At 54.4% G+C, this 16,237-nt stretch overlaps 1 protein-coding gene across 4 annotated transcripts; it reads left to right on the forward strand.

Annotated features, from left to right (window-relative positions):
- Nucleotides 1–1,139: 1,139 nt before the first annotated feature.
- On the forward strand, nt 1,140–15,899 carry CACNB3 (calcium voltage-gated channel auxiliary subunit beta 3). Of its 4 annotated transcripts, none has more exons than XM_003793588.1 (13): nt 1,140–1,256; nt 10,088–10,210; nt 10,436–10,558; nt 11,002–11,117; nt 11,976–12,040; nt 12,250–12,269; nt 12,467–12,547; nt 12,733–12,791; nt 12,948–13,057; nt 13,339–13,490; nt 13,731–13,826; nt 13,940–14,089; nt 14,512–15,899. In XM_003793588.1, the coding sequence occupies exons 1-13, from the start codon at nt 1,251–1,253 to the stop codon at nt 14,824–14,826; spliced, it is 1,416 nt and encodes a 471-aa protein (XP_003793636.1). In that variant the 5' UTR covers nt 1,140–1,250; the 3' UTR covers nt 14,827–15,899. The 4 variants fall into 4 exon arrangements, with proteins under 4 accessions (XP_003793636.1, XP_003793635.1, XP_003793634.1 ...); XM_003793587.2 differs by lacking the exon at nt 1,140–1,256 and adding an exon at nt 2,302–2,457; XM_003793586.2 differs by lacking the exon at nt 1,140–1,256 and adding an exon at nt 5,600–6,100 and having other exon boundaries at nt 14,512–15,897.
- Nucleotides 15,900–16,237: the final 338 nt, after the last annotated feature.

The raw sequence follows: 16,237 nt of genomic DNA on the forward strand, positions 1-16,237 counted from the left end.
GACCTGGGAGAAGGCAGTAAAGGCCCAGCTCTGGGGTTCCTACCATCTCTACTCAGCAAATTTAAAAGGGGTATGTGGTCCAGTAGCTGAGGTGGAAGTGAGAAAGAGTGAAGGGTGTGGAACTGCTCCTATGCGCTTCAGATTCCCTCTGATAGGCTCAGGGGAAAGTAACTGATCTTTCCATTTTAAAGTAGGAGGTGAAGAGATGGTTTCTATAGGTTCGGGCAGAGAGAGTGGAAGGAGGGAAGGAGAGAAGGAGGGTGAAGCCAGAGACAATTGCTTGCCTGAGCTGGCACCCCCTCCCCCCCGCCTTTCTCCTATGGAAACTTAAGCTGCCCCAAGGCCCAGAGGAGCTAGTCCATTAGCTGTGGTCAGCAGGGGAGGGGTAGGAAGGAAGGGGGGCCCCCTCCCTCCAGGTCTTTTCACAGATGAATAGCAAGGCTTTAGCTCCCTCTATTAGAGACAAAAAACAAAACAAAACAAACAAACAAAAAACTCCACACACATTTTTAACACACACACACCCTCTTTCTTTCTTCTGAATGTCTGAAGCTTAGTAACCTGGGGGTAGGGACCCATGAAGCCACTGGGCTAGACCACAAAGGGAGTAAAGGAGGTGCCATCCCAAACTATTTTCCCGGTGAAATCAGTCTGAGGAGGAGGTAGGGGTGGAGAGAGGAGAATTCATTCTCCTTCAACCTAGCTCCCTTTGAAATGGTGGCAAGTGGAGGGTCAGCTGAACAGAGAGGAAGGACTGTCTCCTGAAGTCTCCAGGGAATGTAAGGATTGAGGGGAGGGCTCCAAGGAACATCCAGGAGAAGTGGATTAAAAGAGGGGCCAGGCATGAGGGCGGAACGCCCTCCATCTGAAAGGGGAGAGTTCTAAATGATGCTGAGGGGAAGAAGTTGGGGACCCGGGTCATTCAGTCTTTGTTTCCACGAGGGGGTCCATCGCACCCCGGACCGTCTTTGATCTGGAGAAGGCTCTAGCCTGGGGCTATAGGGGTATGTGGAGGAACCAATGAAAGGTTGGTCCGCTCAGAAGGGTACAGGAAGAGAGCCAACTGGGACTACGTTCCCTTCTCCCCCCCTTCCCCCGCCAGAACTTGGGCTTGTCCTGTTTGACGTGCCCGCAGAAGGGGGCGGGAGGGGGTACTGACCCGAGAAGCTGTCCCGCGACTCGGTACTCCCCGCAGTCCAGTCCTAGTCTGGACGCTACTGGGTTTAGCGGGGTCGCCGCTGGAGACCAGAATGGAGGTAGGAACGGTCTAGGGTTCAAGAGGGCGCAGGGGTCTCGTGGGGATAGTACAGCCTGGGGTCCCCGGCTGGGGATCTGGAGATGGGACCAGCAGTTTCTGAGGAAAAGAGCTGGGAGAGGGGTTCGTCCTAGGGTTGGGCGGGGTCTGGATCCGGGCTGCGCCCTCCCGTTCCGGCCAGGGCAGCGCCTCCTGTTGGCAGGGCCGGACCCCTGCGGCCCATGGACTGGACCCCAGTCCGGTGGAGCCACCTGGAGGGCGTGTGAGGCCACTCGGCCAGAGAGCCCCGGGGACGCTGCAGCAGGTCGAGAAGGAACCGCCTCGCTTCGCCTCACCCATCCCCTTCGCAAGGCTGAGACCAGAGGCCCCAGAACGTGGTAAAGAAGAGTGACAGAAAAGACTCTTTTCTGGGAGCACAGGGAGGATACCGGCTGGGCTGTGTCCAAAAGGACACCGCTTGAGTCCAGGGTCTGAGCCTGGGAGGGCTGGAGGGACCTGGCTTTCCCAGAACCCAGAGGGGGCGCCTTGACGCTTGGGCAGGTCAGCAGAACACAAGCATTCTTCCTTTTCTGTCCGCTCCTCTGCTGAGGTCCGGGTCAGAGCAGCCACCCGGATCGCGGCGCCTTTCTTCCTCGTGGGATGATGGGCGCAGGGCCGGGAGGGAACAGAATCGTCCACCGGGACGGAGATCGGGTGTTCGGCCAGGATTTGAGCTATTCCCGCCCTTCTGCTTGCCGCGGAAGGAGCTCCCGAGTCCCTACCTTTTCTGGGGAAGAGTTGAAGCAGCAGTGGAGGGGCAGGGGAATACGGTGGATGGAGGGTGGGAACTGAGGACTGGAAGGACAGTGGGAGGCACACAGATAAACAGAATAGGGATCACAGAGAGGAGAGACGAAGTGGCGAAAGGCTGGACTGAAAGGCGAAGAGTGAGAGAGACTGACAGAAGCGGCGAGGAAGGAAGGGAGAGGGAGGGAGGGAGGGAGGGAGGAGGAAAGGGGAGGGAACCAGGAGAGAGGGAAGAGAGCTGGCGGCGGTGCCGGGCGGGCGTGGGGAGAGGCCAGGCGTGCAGGCGGGAGCCAGTGTGCTGAGCGGCAGCCGGGTCCTGCTCCCGCCTCGGAGCCCCTGGCCCGGGGGAGGGGGAGAGGCCGCTGGCTCGGTCTATGTCTTTTTCTGACTCCAGTGCAACCTTCCTGCTGAACGAGGTAACCGCGGGAACAGGGAGGTGGTGGTGGTGGTGGGGTCCCCAGTGGATGGGAGGAGAGCCCGTGCCAAGCCAAGGAATAAGGCCCGCATTTGGGGGAGTCTGCAGCACAGGGGAGAGAGGGAAACCAAAGGAACCAAAACCATGGGTGGAAGAGGCACCGGGTAAAAGAGAAGGGAGAGGCCAGAGCTGGCAGCTTCCAAGTATTGAAACTGGGAAGGAGGAGAGGACTGACTGGGGAGCCAGGAAAGGGGCTAGATGAGGAGGACTCTGCCAAGCTTCCCTGGTGCCCCTCCCTGAATTCCCTAGGGAGAATGCTAGATCTTAAAGACTGGTGGAGGAAGTTGAGGAGTCTTTAAGGCTTCCCAGCAGTCCTAGCTCCTGCCTCAGTTTCCCCATTCAATGCGTAGGGACTGCGGTTTTCCCAGCTTCCTAGTATACTTAGAGGAAAGGCTAGAATGTATTCATAAGGTTCCTACAAACTTCCAACTCTCAAACCTGATTATTCAGGCTTTCCCTCTTTATATGTCTTGCTTCCATAACTTGGGTACCTGCCAGCTGCCTAACAATTCTCTCCTAGAAAGAATCAGCAGGAGTCGTCTTCTCCTCTAATCCTTTCTTGCCCTCAGCTCTCTCCTTTTATCCCAAACCATGGAAAAGAGAAGAGGATGGAACCACGTGGATATTGACAGGCACATGTCTGTTACAGGACAGGAAGTCACTAGGTTGACATGAGAACTGGAGTAGATGGGTGTGGGTAAGATGAGAATGGGAAGAGTCATTGGGTATTAATCCAGAAATATGGGGAAAGCAAGGGAAGCTCTGAAGTAAGAGCCTGGGGATAAGTGCAGGTATGAGGAACTTGAACCCATCTCCTGGGGTTGGTTGGCATGGCAACTCAAGCCTCAGGAGCAGATTTGTATACCACTGTCCCACATGGGGAGAAGAGAACATGGTGTGTGAGGAAAGAGTGCTGCTGAAGACAGATCCACTATTATTATTGCCACTATTATTGCCCACTAATATTACCTATAATGCCCAGGACCCACTATGGGTGGAGAGAAGCTCAAAAGGAGAGGCCAGGAGAGTAGATTCAGGGAGGGGGAAAGAAGCAGCTTCCTCGGCTGCTGCTTTCTTCGTTAGATCTATCTCCCAGGCTCGGCGCCTGTGGCTCAAGTGGCTAAGGCGCCAGCCACATACACCTAAGGTGGTGGGTTCGAATCCCCAGCCCGGGCCCGCCAAGCAACAATGATGGCTGCAACCAAAAAATGGCCCAGGCGTTGTGGCGGGCGCCTGTAGTCCCAGCTACTTGGGAGGCTGAGGCAGGAGACTCGCTTGAGCCCAGGAGTTGGAGGTTGCTGTGAGCTGTGATGCCATGGCACTCTACCCAGGGGGGATAGCTTGAGGCTCCGTCTCAAAAAAAAAAAAAAAAAAAGATCTATCTCCCGAAAGAGCACCTTTTGTGTCTTATTCTTTAACACTTCTCTGGCCTTCTGGAGGAGAGAAGGAATTGATGAGACAGATGGAAAAAGGAAGGGATGAGGAATACTGAGGAACTGGGAGAGGTAACAAAGTGAGAAGACAGTGTCCAGTAGCTTCCAATACAGAAGGATCCAATATATATCAATTCCTAAATGGTGCTGGACTCAGGAGAGGGAACCATGAAAGTTGTCTGCCTCCCCCAGTAGTGACTGGGCCCCTGGGACGCAGGGGCTCCAACAAAGTTGTTTGCCAGATCTAACACAAGGAAGATGTGGAGCAGGGCTACACTGAGCGGTTTTTCCGGCTTCCTGGTGCACTTACAGAAAAGAGTCTTAAGATGAGGCCCCTTCTCTCTTTCTTGCCAAGGAACACAAACAAGTGACACAGGTGGGGATCTAGTTTGGGTGGTCTTCCTCTCTCTTCTATGCCTTCTACTATAGATCTCATTAAACCCTGTCAGTTTTGGTTTTCTGATTCTCCTTTATCCTAGAAAGGCAAAAGGATGAGCAAGTTTCTGAACTCACCTTCCTAGTGTAAGAAACTGGGAATGGAAAAGCACTGAGCTCAGGAAAAGAGCATAGACACTAGGAGGCTTCCAAGTATAACCCATTCATCTCACATCCTACTCTTAGGGCCCCAGACAGGCAGTGAAAATTCAAAGGAATAATGTTGCTCAAGAAAGGAAAAAAGGAGCTCAACTGGGTGGATCTTTGGAGAAGTTTCCTCAAGATGAGGGCTTCTGCTCTGTCTCTTATCTCAAATCTCAGTTTGCCTTTGAAGGAGACTTGAGTGATGCAGAGTGGAACCAAGGCTAAAACAAGGATACTAACCTGCCCTTGTCCGGGTGGGTGTCTGTACTTACACTAAATTCTGGGGAGAGTTGCCCTGGTCCCTGCTCAACCCCAGTATAGCCAGGATCCCACCTTTTGTCCCACCAGGACTATCCCCCTGTCTCCACCCCTATAATTTCTTTCTCCTTCCCTTTAAGCTCACAGAAAACAGCCCTTTTCTGCCCCAGTTCCCATGGATGCCTTGGCAATGTCTGGCACAATCCTTGGCAGGGAAGTGAGAAAGGGAACCCCCAACCAGGCAGGACTAGGAAGAAAGCTACCCGTGCAACAGGTGTGGAGAGGCCTACCCAGCTCAGCGAAACTTCTCCCTTTCTCGAGGTTTAGGCAACACCGTCCTTTGCTACAACGTCCCAGTACTGAGCCGGGTGGGCACCTGTTGGGGCAGAAACTGCCTTCATTGTATCAGTCTGGGTCGCCATTCCTCCACTTCTCCCCAGTACCATGACGGGGTTTGCTTTTGGGGTCTCCTGCACGCAAGGGCCCAGACACGCCATGCTCTCACCTGGGACCCCCTTCTGCGTCGGCCGCCCGTCCCCTCGCCCCGACCTCTTCAGTCCCCCTCTGTCTCCCCATTTTCCTGTCTTCCCTCTTCTTCCCTCTGCCTCCCTCTTTCCTTCCTCTTTTTCCTGCCTCAGGTCACCTGCGCCCTCTCCCTCCTCTGCTCGGGTTGCGCTGTCTCCGAGTCCCCGCACCCGCTCTGCTCCCTCCCCCGCGCCAGCCCTTTGTTTCCCGGCGGAGTAGTTCCTGGGTTGCGGAGCGTCTCTGTCTCCGCATCTATCCTCGCTCCGCCTCCTCCCTGCCTGGATCCGCCCCGCCCGCAGCCTCTCCTCCCCTTCCTCCCCACCGTCCCTGCCCCCTAGGTGCCTGGGGACCCACCGTCTGCCCAGCTCCCGGCTGCTACCCTCTCCCGGCCGAGTCCCGGGCTCCCCGGTGGCCCGCATCCCCGCCGCCGCCCCCGCCCTCTCCCGGGGAGGGGGTCAGGTGGGCGGGCACTATTGTTGTCGGAGCCAGCGCCAGATTCCTCAGCCGGGCTCGGGGTGGGACCGGCTGGGTTTGGGGGGGTGGGGTAGGGGGAGCGGTGATTTGAGCTCGGAGCAGCTGGTCTTCGCGGCTCGCTCCCTCCTTCGCGCTCCCTCGCTCTCCGCCGCCGCCCGCAGGGCTGCGGGGCTCGGTGGCATCTCCCGGGCGCGGCCCGCCGTCCTCGCCCCTGCCTCCGGGCCTCTCCCGCCCCCGGCGCCGCTCGCTTCCCCGCACCCGGACTCCCCCATGTATGACGACTCCTACGTGCCCGGGTTTGAGGACTCGGAGGCGGTGAGTGCTCACGGTGAGGGTGGGGGCGGGGAAGTTGGGGTGACACCTCCTCTCCCTTCAACCCTTCCCCCAATTCAGGACTTCGACAACACACCTCAGTGGCGGGGCAGGGAATATAGGGGACGCTCTAGGAACCTGGGGAGATGGGTTTTCATGTTAAGGGTTCACCAGTGCCCCAGACCTAGACCAAGGGGCATTGAGTGTGGGCATAGAGGGGGCAGCGTAAGGAAAGGGCTCGAGCAGGTGGCTCCAAAGCCCAGGACAGAAGGGATAGAGGGAGAAAGGCCCTGAGGCTTAGGACACAGAGCTTTAGAGAGGGAACATGTAATGCCTGGAGTTCTAGGTTCTGGATTTATGGGGTCTGAACACAACAACTGAGAGGGAAGCTTGGACTTTTGGGGAGGAGGACATTCCAGACCTCATGTGTCTCAAGTAAGTGACAAATCAAGGAGCTGGGAGAACATCAAAGAATCAAGCTGGGTATCAGCCTCTTCAGACAGAGGGGTCATAAAACTTGAGGAGCCCCATTATTCCCTTCCCCTCCATCTCTGTCCAGTGTTGCCTTATCTCCTGAGCCTTCCTCTAGGCGGTCTCTCTCCCAGATTGAGATCTGGGCACCCAGTAGGAGCAGGGGGACAGCTGACCGAGTCCCTGCTGAGGCTTCCTCTGAGCACTATCCAGTCTCCTGCCTGGAGATGAAGCCAGAGGAGCTGAGGGCCTGGGGATGGAGAGGAAGCTCTTTGCTCAGAGAACCAGGCAACCAATAAATATTTAATTCTCCTCTTTGCTTTTATCTCCTGACCCACTGAGACAAATCAGCTCATTAGGCATTGATTCCGGGAGCTCCGAGAGCAGGGAGAGTGCCTGGAAAGATGGGGCAAGAATGGAGAGCAGCTTCTCAGCCCCTTGAGCTGCCAGCCTTCTTGCAAAAGTACTACAAGAAGGCCATCTTCGAAGAAGACTACTAGATGGGCTGGAAAGGTCCCCTGATTGGTGGGAGGGTAGACTACCCCTGCGTCTGAAAGGGGGATATGCCCTCTTCTCCCAGCTCTTGTTGCCAGGCCCAGGCTAGATGAGTGCTAGCGCTCAGGGCGGGCAGCTGTCAGTCTCTTTCTCTGAGACTGGGCTCCTTCTGGGCCCAATTCTCCATGGGGCCATGGGGCCAATTACATTGCAGCTAGAGCAGATGATTTTCAAGGCTCTGGTGGACATCTCTTTCTGACGGTTGCAGGGACAGCTGGCATAGCCCAGGGTGCCAAGGTGAGCTTGAGAACAAATGTCTCTGTGGGGCTGGAGGGCCCGAGGAGGTTCTTCCCATCCCTGGTGAGAAGGCATGGAAAAGACTGACATGTGGATGGTGCTGGAGGGCAACCTGCTGACCCATTGCTCTCTCCATCCCTCTCTGGCTCCTGGATCACCCTCCCCTACTTCGCTGTCTTTTGCCTGGCTCCTTGCTCTCCCTGAGGCCCCCTCTGAAGCAGTAGGAGGGAGATCAGGCTCTAAATAAATCCACCGGCTCATCTCCCTCCTCTCCTTTCCCTGTGCCAGGCAAGAGAGGAGCTGCAGCCTGCCCACACATTCACTAGGCGAGGGGGGCACCACCAGGGCACTGTGCCAACTTCTGGCAGCTCCAAAGTACTGAGACTATGGCTATTTTAGCAAAGCATGGGGTGGGAAAGGTAAGACCCAGGAATGTGCTTAGCAGAGCAACCCTGGCCTCCCCAAATAATACAGAGCATGAGAGAAAGGTGAGTTCTGTGGACTTGGAAGTAATGGAGAGAGGGTTTCATTCAGAGCACAATTCATTAAATATTTAGGGAAAGATCCTTCATTCTCTTCTTAGAGTGGGAGGCCAGGTAGCCCAGATGCCCTAGGAAGGGGCATTAAGATTACTAAATTAGATTCAGTACCTGAAGAGCAGGGAGTAAAGATCAAACTCACCCCCCAACACAGTGCAGGGCATCTAGGAGGTATCTGATTTATCTGTACCAAAGTGAGTGGCCATCCTGCCTTACCTCCTGGCTCCTGGCCTACTGGCCCCTATGTACTTAGACAGTGATATACCACAGAGGTATCTCTTATGCCCTAAGACCCTTGGGAACCTAAGATCCACATGCAAAGGTTTTTGGTGGGTCTCAGCCTCTCTTTATCCCACTGCCAAGACAGCCTTATTTTGTTCTTGGGAGCAATAGGGAACAGCAGGCAGATTCCACATTTCGGTAAAATAAAAGACCTTACTCCCTGTTCTGTCTCCATGCCTCTGGTCTACTATGGACACCGTTGCTAGCTTAGGATCTGGGCTAACAATAAGGTGACTAGCTCTCTTGTCCAGGGCAGGGATGGGGCAGAGGGCACAGTGGACAGCAAGTATGTGACTCGAACCTTCTCTCTGAGAATCTGGCCTTGCTGCCTTCTATAGGTGCTTGTGTATAGTGTGTTTGAGGGACTGACTGCTCCCCAGGCTGTATGAACTCCTTAGCTAGGCCCATACCTTCTCTTTGTCACTGGCATCTCAGAATTGAGGAAAGTATTACTTCAGGCTCTTGCTCACAAAGAAGAGAAACAGACAGAAAGCAAAAGATTTGCTTTCCTCTAGACTGAAGGGAAAACCCAAACAGGCTGACTTCTAGCCTCTTGTTTCAAAGTTCAGCTTCTCTCTCATTTGTTATCTCCCTTGTGGTCTTGAATGTGAGCTCTGTGACCTTCCAATGTACCCTGGTTGGTTTGGCTGGACCACAGTGGCTCACGTCTGTAATCCTAGCACTCTGGGAGGATGAGGTGGGTGGATTGCCTGAGCTCACAAGTTCAAGACCACCCTGAGCAAGAGCAAGACTCCATTTATAAAACTAGCTGGGCATTGTGGTGGGCATCTATAGTCCCAGCTATTCAGGAGGCTGAGGCAAGAGAATCGCTTAAGCCCAAGAGTTTGAGGTGGCTGCAGCACTTTACCAAGGGCAACAAAGTGAGAGTGGTAGATTGGGCCAGCTTTCCTGCAGCCTGGGAGGCACTGGGCCTTTCTCAGGGGATTAAAAAAGAACAAACAAATGTACCCAGTTACCCAAAGAACCTTCCTGGGGGCAGGACTCAGAGAATCTTTACTCACATTACCAAAGACCCCTTCCCCACATCCCCAGGGTCTGCTCCCCAGCTGGGTTGCCTGGCACCAGCATGGCCTTCCTCCAGGGCTTAATATCCTCTGGGCCTGGGAAAGGGGTGGGGAGATATAGGCCAAATGGTAGGCGTGGCCCAGCGTCACCAGTGCCCAGGGAGATAGCTTTGTGTTGCCCTAGAGGTCTGTCTTGTTTGCTGCCCACACCTGGCAGTTTGCCCCAGCAGGTGTGGAAGGAAAGAAAGGTGGGGGTAGGGAGGTAACTTCCAGGATTTGTCAGCTCTGCATGGTCCTCTTCCCCTTAGACGGGTTGGGACTCACCATTTGGGAGCCTTCCAAGCCTGTTGGAGTAGGGAAGGTGGGATCCAAGGGGGCAGATGGCTAGGTCCTGACACTCTGGACCAGTGCTATGCCAACCAGCATCTCTTGACTGTTGCTGGTTGGCTGTGCTCCTGCCAGGCATCTTAAAGAGATAATGTCCAGGCCGCTTTGTAGGCTGGTGTGAGCAACAGGGCTGGGGCTCCTGTTCACAGTCATCTCTAATATATCATCTTCAGTACACTTCCCTTCCCTCTGCCTCAGAAGACATGATAGAGGGGAGGAAAGAGTGAAACCTCTATTCAAAGCTGCAGTATTAATAGGCTTGGGGAAGGAGGGGCCCAGATCTCTGCACATATGGATTAGGCCAGCTTTCCTGCAGCCTGGGAGGCACTGGGGCCTTTCTCATGGGATAGCAAGGACCATAGTGTTCCAACCAGTCACCCTCTAGGAGCTGGAGAGGGTAGGGGTAATAGAGGCACCACTCTGAGGTTAGGAGGTTGTCTCTATGGTATTCTTCATGCCTGAGCCCAGAGGTCACAGCCTCTCTCTCATCTCAGGGTTCAGCCGACTCCTATACCAGCCGCCCATCTCTGGACTCTGACGTCTCCCTGGAGGAGGATCGGGAGAGTGCCCGGCGTGAAGTGGAGAGCCAGGCTCAGCAGCAGCTTGAAAGGGCCAAGGTATAGCTTTTGGGAATGGGGCAAGACTAGGTGGAAACCTGCACTCTGTCCTAAGTCACGAGGGACCATTGGGCAAGATGTTCTTGAGCGTGAAAGAACATCTAACAGGCAGAAGCAGTGGGTGACCCCAAGCTCCTCCACTGGGGGCAGAGGTTAATAGGGCACTAAAGCTGGAAGGGGTGTTCTGAGGCTCCTCCCACTTGCACTGATGGCCAAATTCTCCAGCACAAACCTGTGGCATTTGCGGTGAGGACCAATGTCAGCTACTGTGGTGTACTGGACGAGGAGTGCCCAGTCCAGGGCTCTGGAGTCAACTTTGAGGCCAAAGATTTTCTGCACATTAAAGAGGTGACTAACCCCCTCCTCCCAGAACCTCTACCTCCTAATTTCCTTGCTTCTGCCCCAGATCCCAATGCTTTTTATTTCAGTCCTCAGTCTACAAAAACAAATCCCCAAATTCCTCACATCTTATCCTTCACACAACCCCTGCATCTAAGACCTGATCCCCAGGGTCTCCATCCCTGTGAGACCTGGCTTAGGCCTTAGTCTCCTTATCTGTAGAGTGAGCAGTTAGGTTAGCTGCCTATGAAGTATCCTTTCCCTTACTCTGAGATCCTGGGTGGATGAGACCTGGCCACTCTGCCCTCTGGTACCTTCCGCCCACTGCCCCTTACATTGCCCTCTTCTGCCTCAGATCAGCTCACTGAACACTTCCCTGCTCCTTCACCTTGAAGAGCCAGGCCTGGGGCACCGGCTGCTGCTCTTACCACCTGTCCCTGTTCCACCCCCAGAAATACAGCAATGACTGGTGGATCGGGCGGCTAGTGAAAGAGGGTGGGGACATCGCCTTCATCCCCAGCCCCCAGCGCCTAGAGAGCATCCGGCTGAAACAGGAGCAGAAGGCCAGGTGAGAGCAGGGCTCTGACTCAGTAAATAACCCCCCAAACATGTGTAATTTATCCACAGTACACATCAGCACACACACATGCATGCGTGTGTACATACATACATATCCCTCCCTTGTTACTCTCATATGCTTAGCTCTGCACAACTATACCACACAAATATACAAGCACACAGCACTCTAGGAGGCCAAGGCAGGTGAATCGTGTGAGCAAATGTTCCAGACTAGCCTGAGCAAAAGCAAGACCCCTAAAAATAGAAAAATTAGTCAGGTGTTGTGGCAGGTACTTATAGTCCCAGCTACTTGGGAGGCTAAGGCAAGGGGATAACTAGAGCCCAAGAGTTTGAGGTTACTATCAGGTATGACACCACAGTACTCTACCCAGGGTGAGAGTGAGACTCTGTTTCACAAAAAACAAACCAAAACCAAACAAGCACACATACACAAATGCAAACGTCACACTACACTTATCTCACTAGGTAAAGTATATGGAAATTTGTACAACTATTAAATAATGCATAGGGCCAAGCTCAGTGGCTCATGCCTGTAATCCCAGCATTTGGGAGGCCAAGGCGGATGGATTGCCTGAGCTCACAGGTTCCAGACCAACCTGAGCCAGAGTGAGACCCCCATCTTTAAAAATAGCTGGGCCTTGTGGCAGGCACCTATAGTCCCAGCTCCTTGGGAGGCTGAGGCAAGAGAATCACTTAAACCCAAGACTTTGAGGTTGCTGTGAGCTGTGATGCTACAGCACTCTAGTGAGGGTGACAAAGTGAGACTCTGTCTCAAAAAAAGAAATAACACATAGAACATGCACATACAGAGACACCATCTTTTTCTCTAATCCTTTTCTTCTCTTAGGAGATCTGGGAACCCTTCCAGCCTGAGTGACATTGGCAACCGACGCTCCCCTCCTCCGTCTCTAGGTAGCCTCCCCCCAGCTCCACCCTTCTTGGGTAGGTGGGTAATTAGGAAAAGGGGAGATTCTGCCCTAGTGAACTGTGTGGGAAGGGGCTATTCGGAGTCCAAAAGCAGTGGGAGAATCCCAGTATCTGCCCTGGGGAAGGGAATCCAATACCCCCAGGGACTTTTCCCCCTTCACAAATGTTAATCTTTTATTTCCTTTTCCAAAAAGCCAAGCAGAAGCAAAAGCAGGTGAGTCAAGGAAGGAACCTGGAGTGGGGGGCTCATGGCTATGGTTCTGGGAAAAGATTTTTGGGCAGTCATTGTTGGAGGTAGAGATCAGAGAGGGGGAGGAGCTTAGAATCTCTGAATCTGCCCCCACACCACCCACTGGGCATAAGGCAGGCACCAGGGCCATGGTTTTGCCTGACCTTATGTCCACTCTGCAGGCGGAACATGTTCCCCCATACGATGTGGTGCCCTCCATGCGGCCTGTGGTGCTGGTGGGACCTTCTCTGAAAGGGTATGAGGTGAGAGATCCTGACCCCAAAGAGTCACCTCTACCAAGCCTGCCAAGGAAGGCCCCAGAGACAGTGGAAAGGAGTGTTCTCTTCTCTAGGGTCTATGTGTGGAAAGGGTGGATTCTGGAGCCATGCATGGGGATGCTGTCCCTCTCTAAAAGGGCCCTCCATCAGTTCCATGCCCTCCCTCGCAGGTTACAGACATGATGCAGAAGGCTCTCTTCGATTTCCTCAAACATAGGTTTGATGGCAGGTAAGCTGGCCTGGCCTGAGATGGCCTAAGAATGAAGATCCTGGCCTACCTCCAGATGCCTGTGGCAAAGTCTTCTCTAAAAGTAAAGCTGGTGGGAGCTAGGAAGTAGAGGCCTAGGGTCTAGAAGCAAGCTGGGATTTTCTACCTCCACCCTAGGATCTCCATTACACGTGTCACAGCTGACCTCTCACTGGCAAAGCGATCTGTGCTCAACAATCCTGGCAAGAGGACCATCATCGAGCGTTCTTCTGCCCGCTCCAGCATTGGTGAGAAGTCCCCGTCTCCTGCTTCTCTGCCCATTTGAGCACTTTCTCCTCCCTTTTTCTCTTCCCCAACTCCTTGTGTTTCTGCCCAACTTTCTATCTGTCCAGGATCAGCAAGAACCCACTCCACTATCCTCAATTCTCTCTTCCCCTACTGCCCAGGCCTTGATGAGTACCCTTTCCTTCCAATTCCTTCCCATCTCCTATGTGGAAGCCCTCAAAATCTTACTGGCGTAAGCAGTGGGCAGAGCCCTGGTGAGCTCTGCTGCTCCCTCCCTCCATAGCTGAAGTACAGAGCGAGATTGAACGTATATTTGAGCTGGCCAAATCCCTGCAGCTAGTTGTATTGGATGCCGACACCATCAACCACCCCGCACAGCTGGCCAAGACCTCCCTGGCTCCCATCATCGTTTTTGTCAAAGTGTCCTCACCAAAGGTAAATCAGCTGGGGTTATGGAGGTCCACAAGGCTGTCCCCTAGAATGTGGCATGACTCTGCTTGGTCCCTGCCTAGGGCACTGAGTTCCCTCTTTTGCTTCTCTTTAACACCATTGTGAGTCATCCTTCCCTGCAACTGCTGCCATATCACAAGTGGGGAATATGCCTAGTTCTTTTCAAGCCCGGCTCTGCCCAGGGCCCTGAGAGACTCCTGGCCTACCCCTGCCCTTCCCTCTCAGGTACTCCAGCGTCTCATCCGTTCCCGGGGGAAGTCACAGATGAAGCACCTGACTGTACAGATGATGGCATATGATAAGCTGGTTCAGTGCCCACCGGTGGGTACCTGGGTCAGCTACTCTTGTGCCCACTTTTCCAAAGGTGATAGAGATGGTGGGGGTGGGGGATTCTGAGAGGAAGCCAACATTTCCCCTTCACCTTCCTTCCTCAGGAGTCGTTTGATGTGATTCTGGATGAGAACCAACTGGAGGATGCCTGTGAGCACCTAGCTGAGTATCTAGAGGTTTACTGGCGTGCCACCCACCACCCAGCCCCTGGCCCTGGACTTCTGGGCCCTCCCAGTGCCATCCCTGGACTTCAGGTAACCAGTGCCAGTGAGCACAGATGCTCAAGCTAAGCCAGCCAAAGCACTGCCCTTCCCTGCCCAGATGCTCATCCTTGGCCTGCTGTTCAGAAGGCCAAAGGATGGTAGAACCCAGCACTGCTGTAGAGCTAGTGCAGGTCGGTAAAGGGACTCCCTGATGACAGAGATGGGTAGTCAGAGATTAGTTTTCTAGAGTGCAAGAGAAACATAATCTCCAAACCCTTCTTCCTGCCTCCCTTGAGGCACAGCCTGAATTTTGTGGGAGTCACAGCTCCAATTTTCTGTGTCTGGAGAGGAAGAATGCTCTGGCCTGTTTCCTGTACTGGGGAACTGAGAGTTGAGGGGGAACATCTCTCATCCAACCAGAGGCCAAGGTAAGGTCTGTGCTGCCTCACTGAGCTTTGTTGTACGGCCCCCAGAACCAGCAGCTGCTGGGAGAGCGTGGCGAGGAGCACTCACCCCTTGAGCGGGACAGCTTGATGCCCTCAGACGAGGCCAGTGAGAGCTCCCGCCAAGCCTGGACGGGATCTTCACAGCGTAGCTCTCGCCACCTGGAGGAGGACTATGCAGATGCCTACCAGGACCTCTATCAGCCTCACCGCCAACACACTTCGGGGCTGCCCAGTGCTAATGGGCACGATCCCCAGGACCGGCTCCTGGCCCAGGACTCGGAACACAACCACAATGACCGGAACTGGCAACGCAACCGGCCTTGGCCCAAAGATAGCTACTGATAGTCTCCTGCTGCCCTGCCCTGGCAGGCACAGGCAAAGCTGGCCGGGGCACCCACTCCAGGCAGGGTGGAGTTAGACTGGCATTAGGCTGGCACTAGGCTCAGCCCCCATGACCCCCTGCCCAGCCCCAGCTTCAGAGCTGCCTGTGGTTCCAAGGTTCTGGGAGAAGCAGGAGGCCCCCTCACCTCCTGGGCAGTGATCCCCCACTCTGGCTCCCATTCCAGGTACTAGCTGTGTGTTCTACACCCCTGGCACCTTCCTTCTCCTGCACAAGAAGCTGCCCCACTGGGCAGTGCCCTCAGGCCAGGATCCCCTTAGCTGGGGCCTTCCCACCAGACTCAGGGAAGGGATGTCCCCTCAGTGATAAGAAGGTAGGGGTGTGGGCAGCATGGCATGAGTTAAAAACACGGTCCCTGAGCAGGCACAAGTACTAAGAGTCTAGGGACTCAGGGATTGTGCTTTGGGGTCCAAGGGCCTCCACTCACCTCACTGCCGCACATTAGAAATGAGACAATCAAAGCCCACCAGGGTGTCATGCCCATCCGTAAGCTGAGTTGGGTATCCACATACAATACCAGAGCAGCAGGCTGGTCAGGCTGGGGCCCAAGAACAGTCTCACAGCTGAAACTCATGGAGGACAGGGCTCTCCTCATCCTGCCAGGAAGCTTCTTAACATCTGATAGGACTGGGGACCAAGAGCATGGTCAAGCCAAATGGAAAACAGGAGCCAACCCAGATTGGGGGTTTGGGGAAGGAGGGCGTGTAGCAGAGAACTCCTAGAACAGCTTCAACCACCTCCTTGCCTTTCTCATTTTTTTGCCCTTGCATCCTGTCATTTGTTCTTTTCCCTCATAATTCCTGGGAGATATGAGCTCCAGACTTTGTTCCCTGACTCCTAGCTGCCGCTTGTTAGGTTAGGGTTAGATGGGGAGAGATGGGACACGATGGACAGCCCCTCGAGGCCCTGTCTACCCAGCTACTCTTGCCTTATGGCTCTAGTGTGTGACCTGCAGAGCATGCTCCAGAAGATCCTGCCTCACCTGTCATCACCAATAAACACCATGCATAGTCCCTCAGGCTCCTGTTCTGTGTCTCAAGTCTGGAAGAAGTAAAGTATTCTGGCTCCCCTTCTCCATCACAGGAGCCACTGAGTGGGAGGGGGAAAGGGCAGAGCTGGGGGAGGCACTGTACGCTCAGGCCCCCTCACCCCTCATGCCCAGATGTCTGGAGGGAGACGTTCAGCAAGGACTTGTTCTGCAAGATGGGGAACCATCACAGTTTCACACTGTCCCTGCTTCAGACCTTAAAGGCCATAGTTGCACTTGAATCCTATGTCCTCACCCAGCTCTTTCTGAGGGGGAAAGCATGTGAATACAAGGCACACTGGAGAAGGATCATGCATTCCTCTCAC

The sequence above is a fragment of the Otolemur garnettii genome, unplaced genomic scaffold (assembly GCF_000181295.1).
Source record: "Otolemur garnettii isolate 467f Iridium unplaced genomic scaffold, OtoGar3 scaffold00070, whole genome shotgun sequence".
In the NCBI taxonomy this organism is placed as follows: Eukaryota; Metazoa; Chordata; class Mammalia; order Primates; family Galagidae; genus Otolemur; species Otolemur garnettii.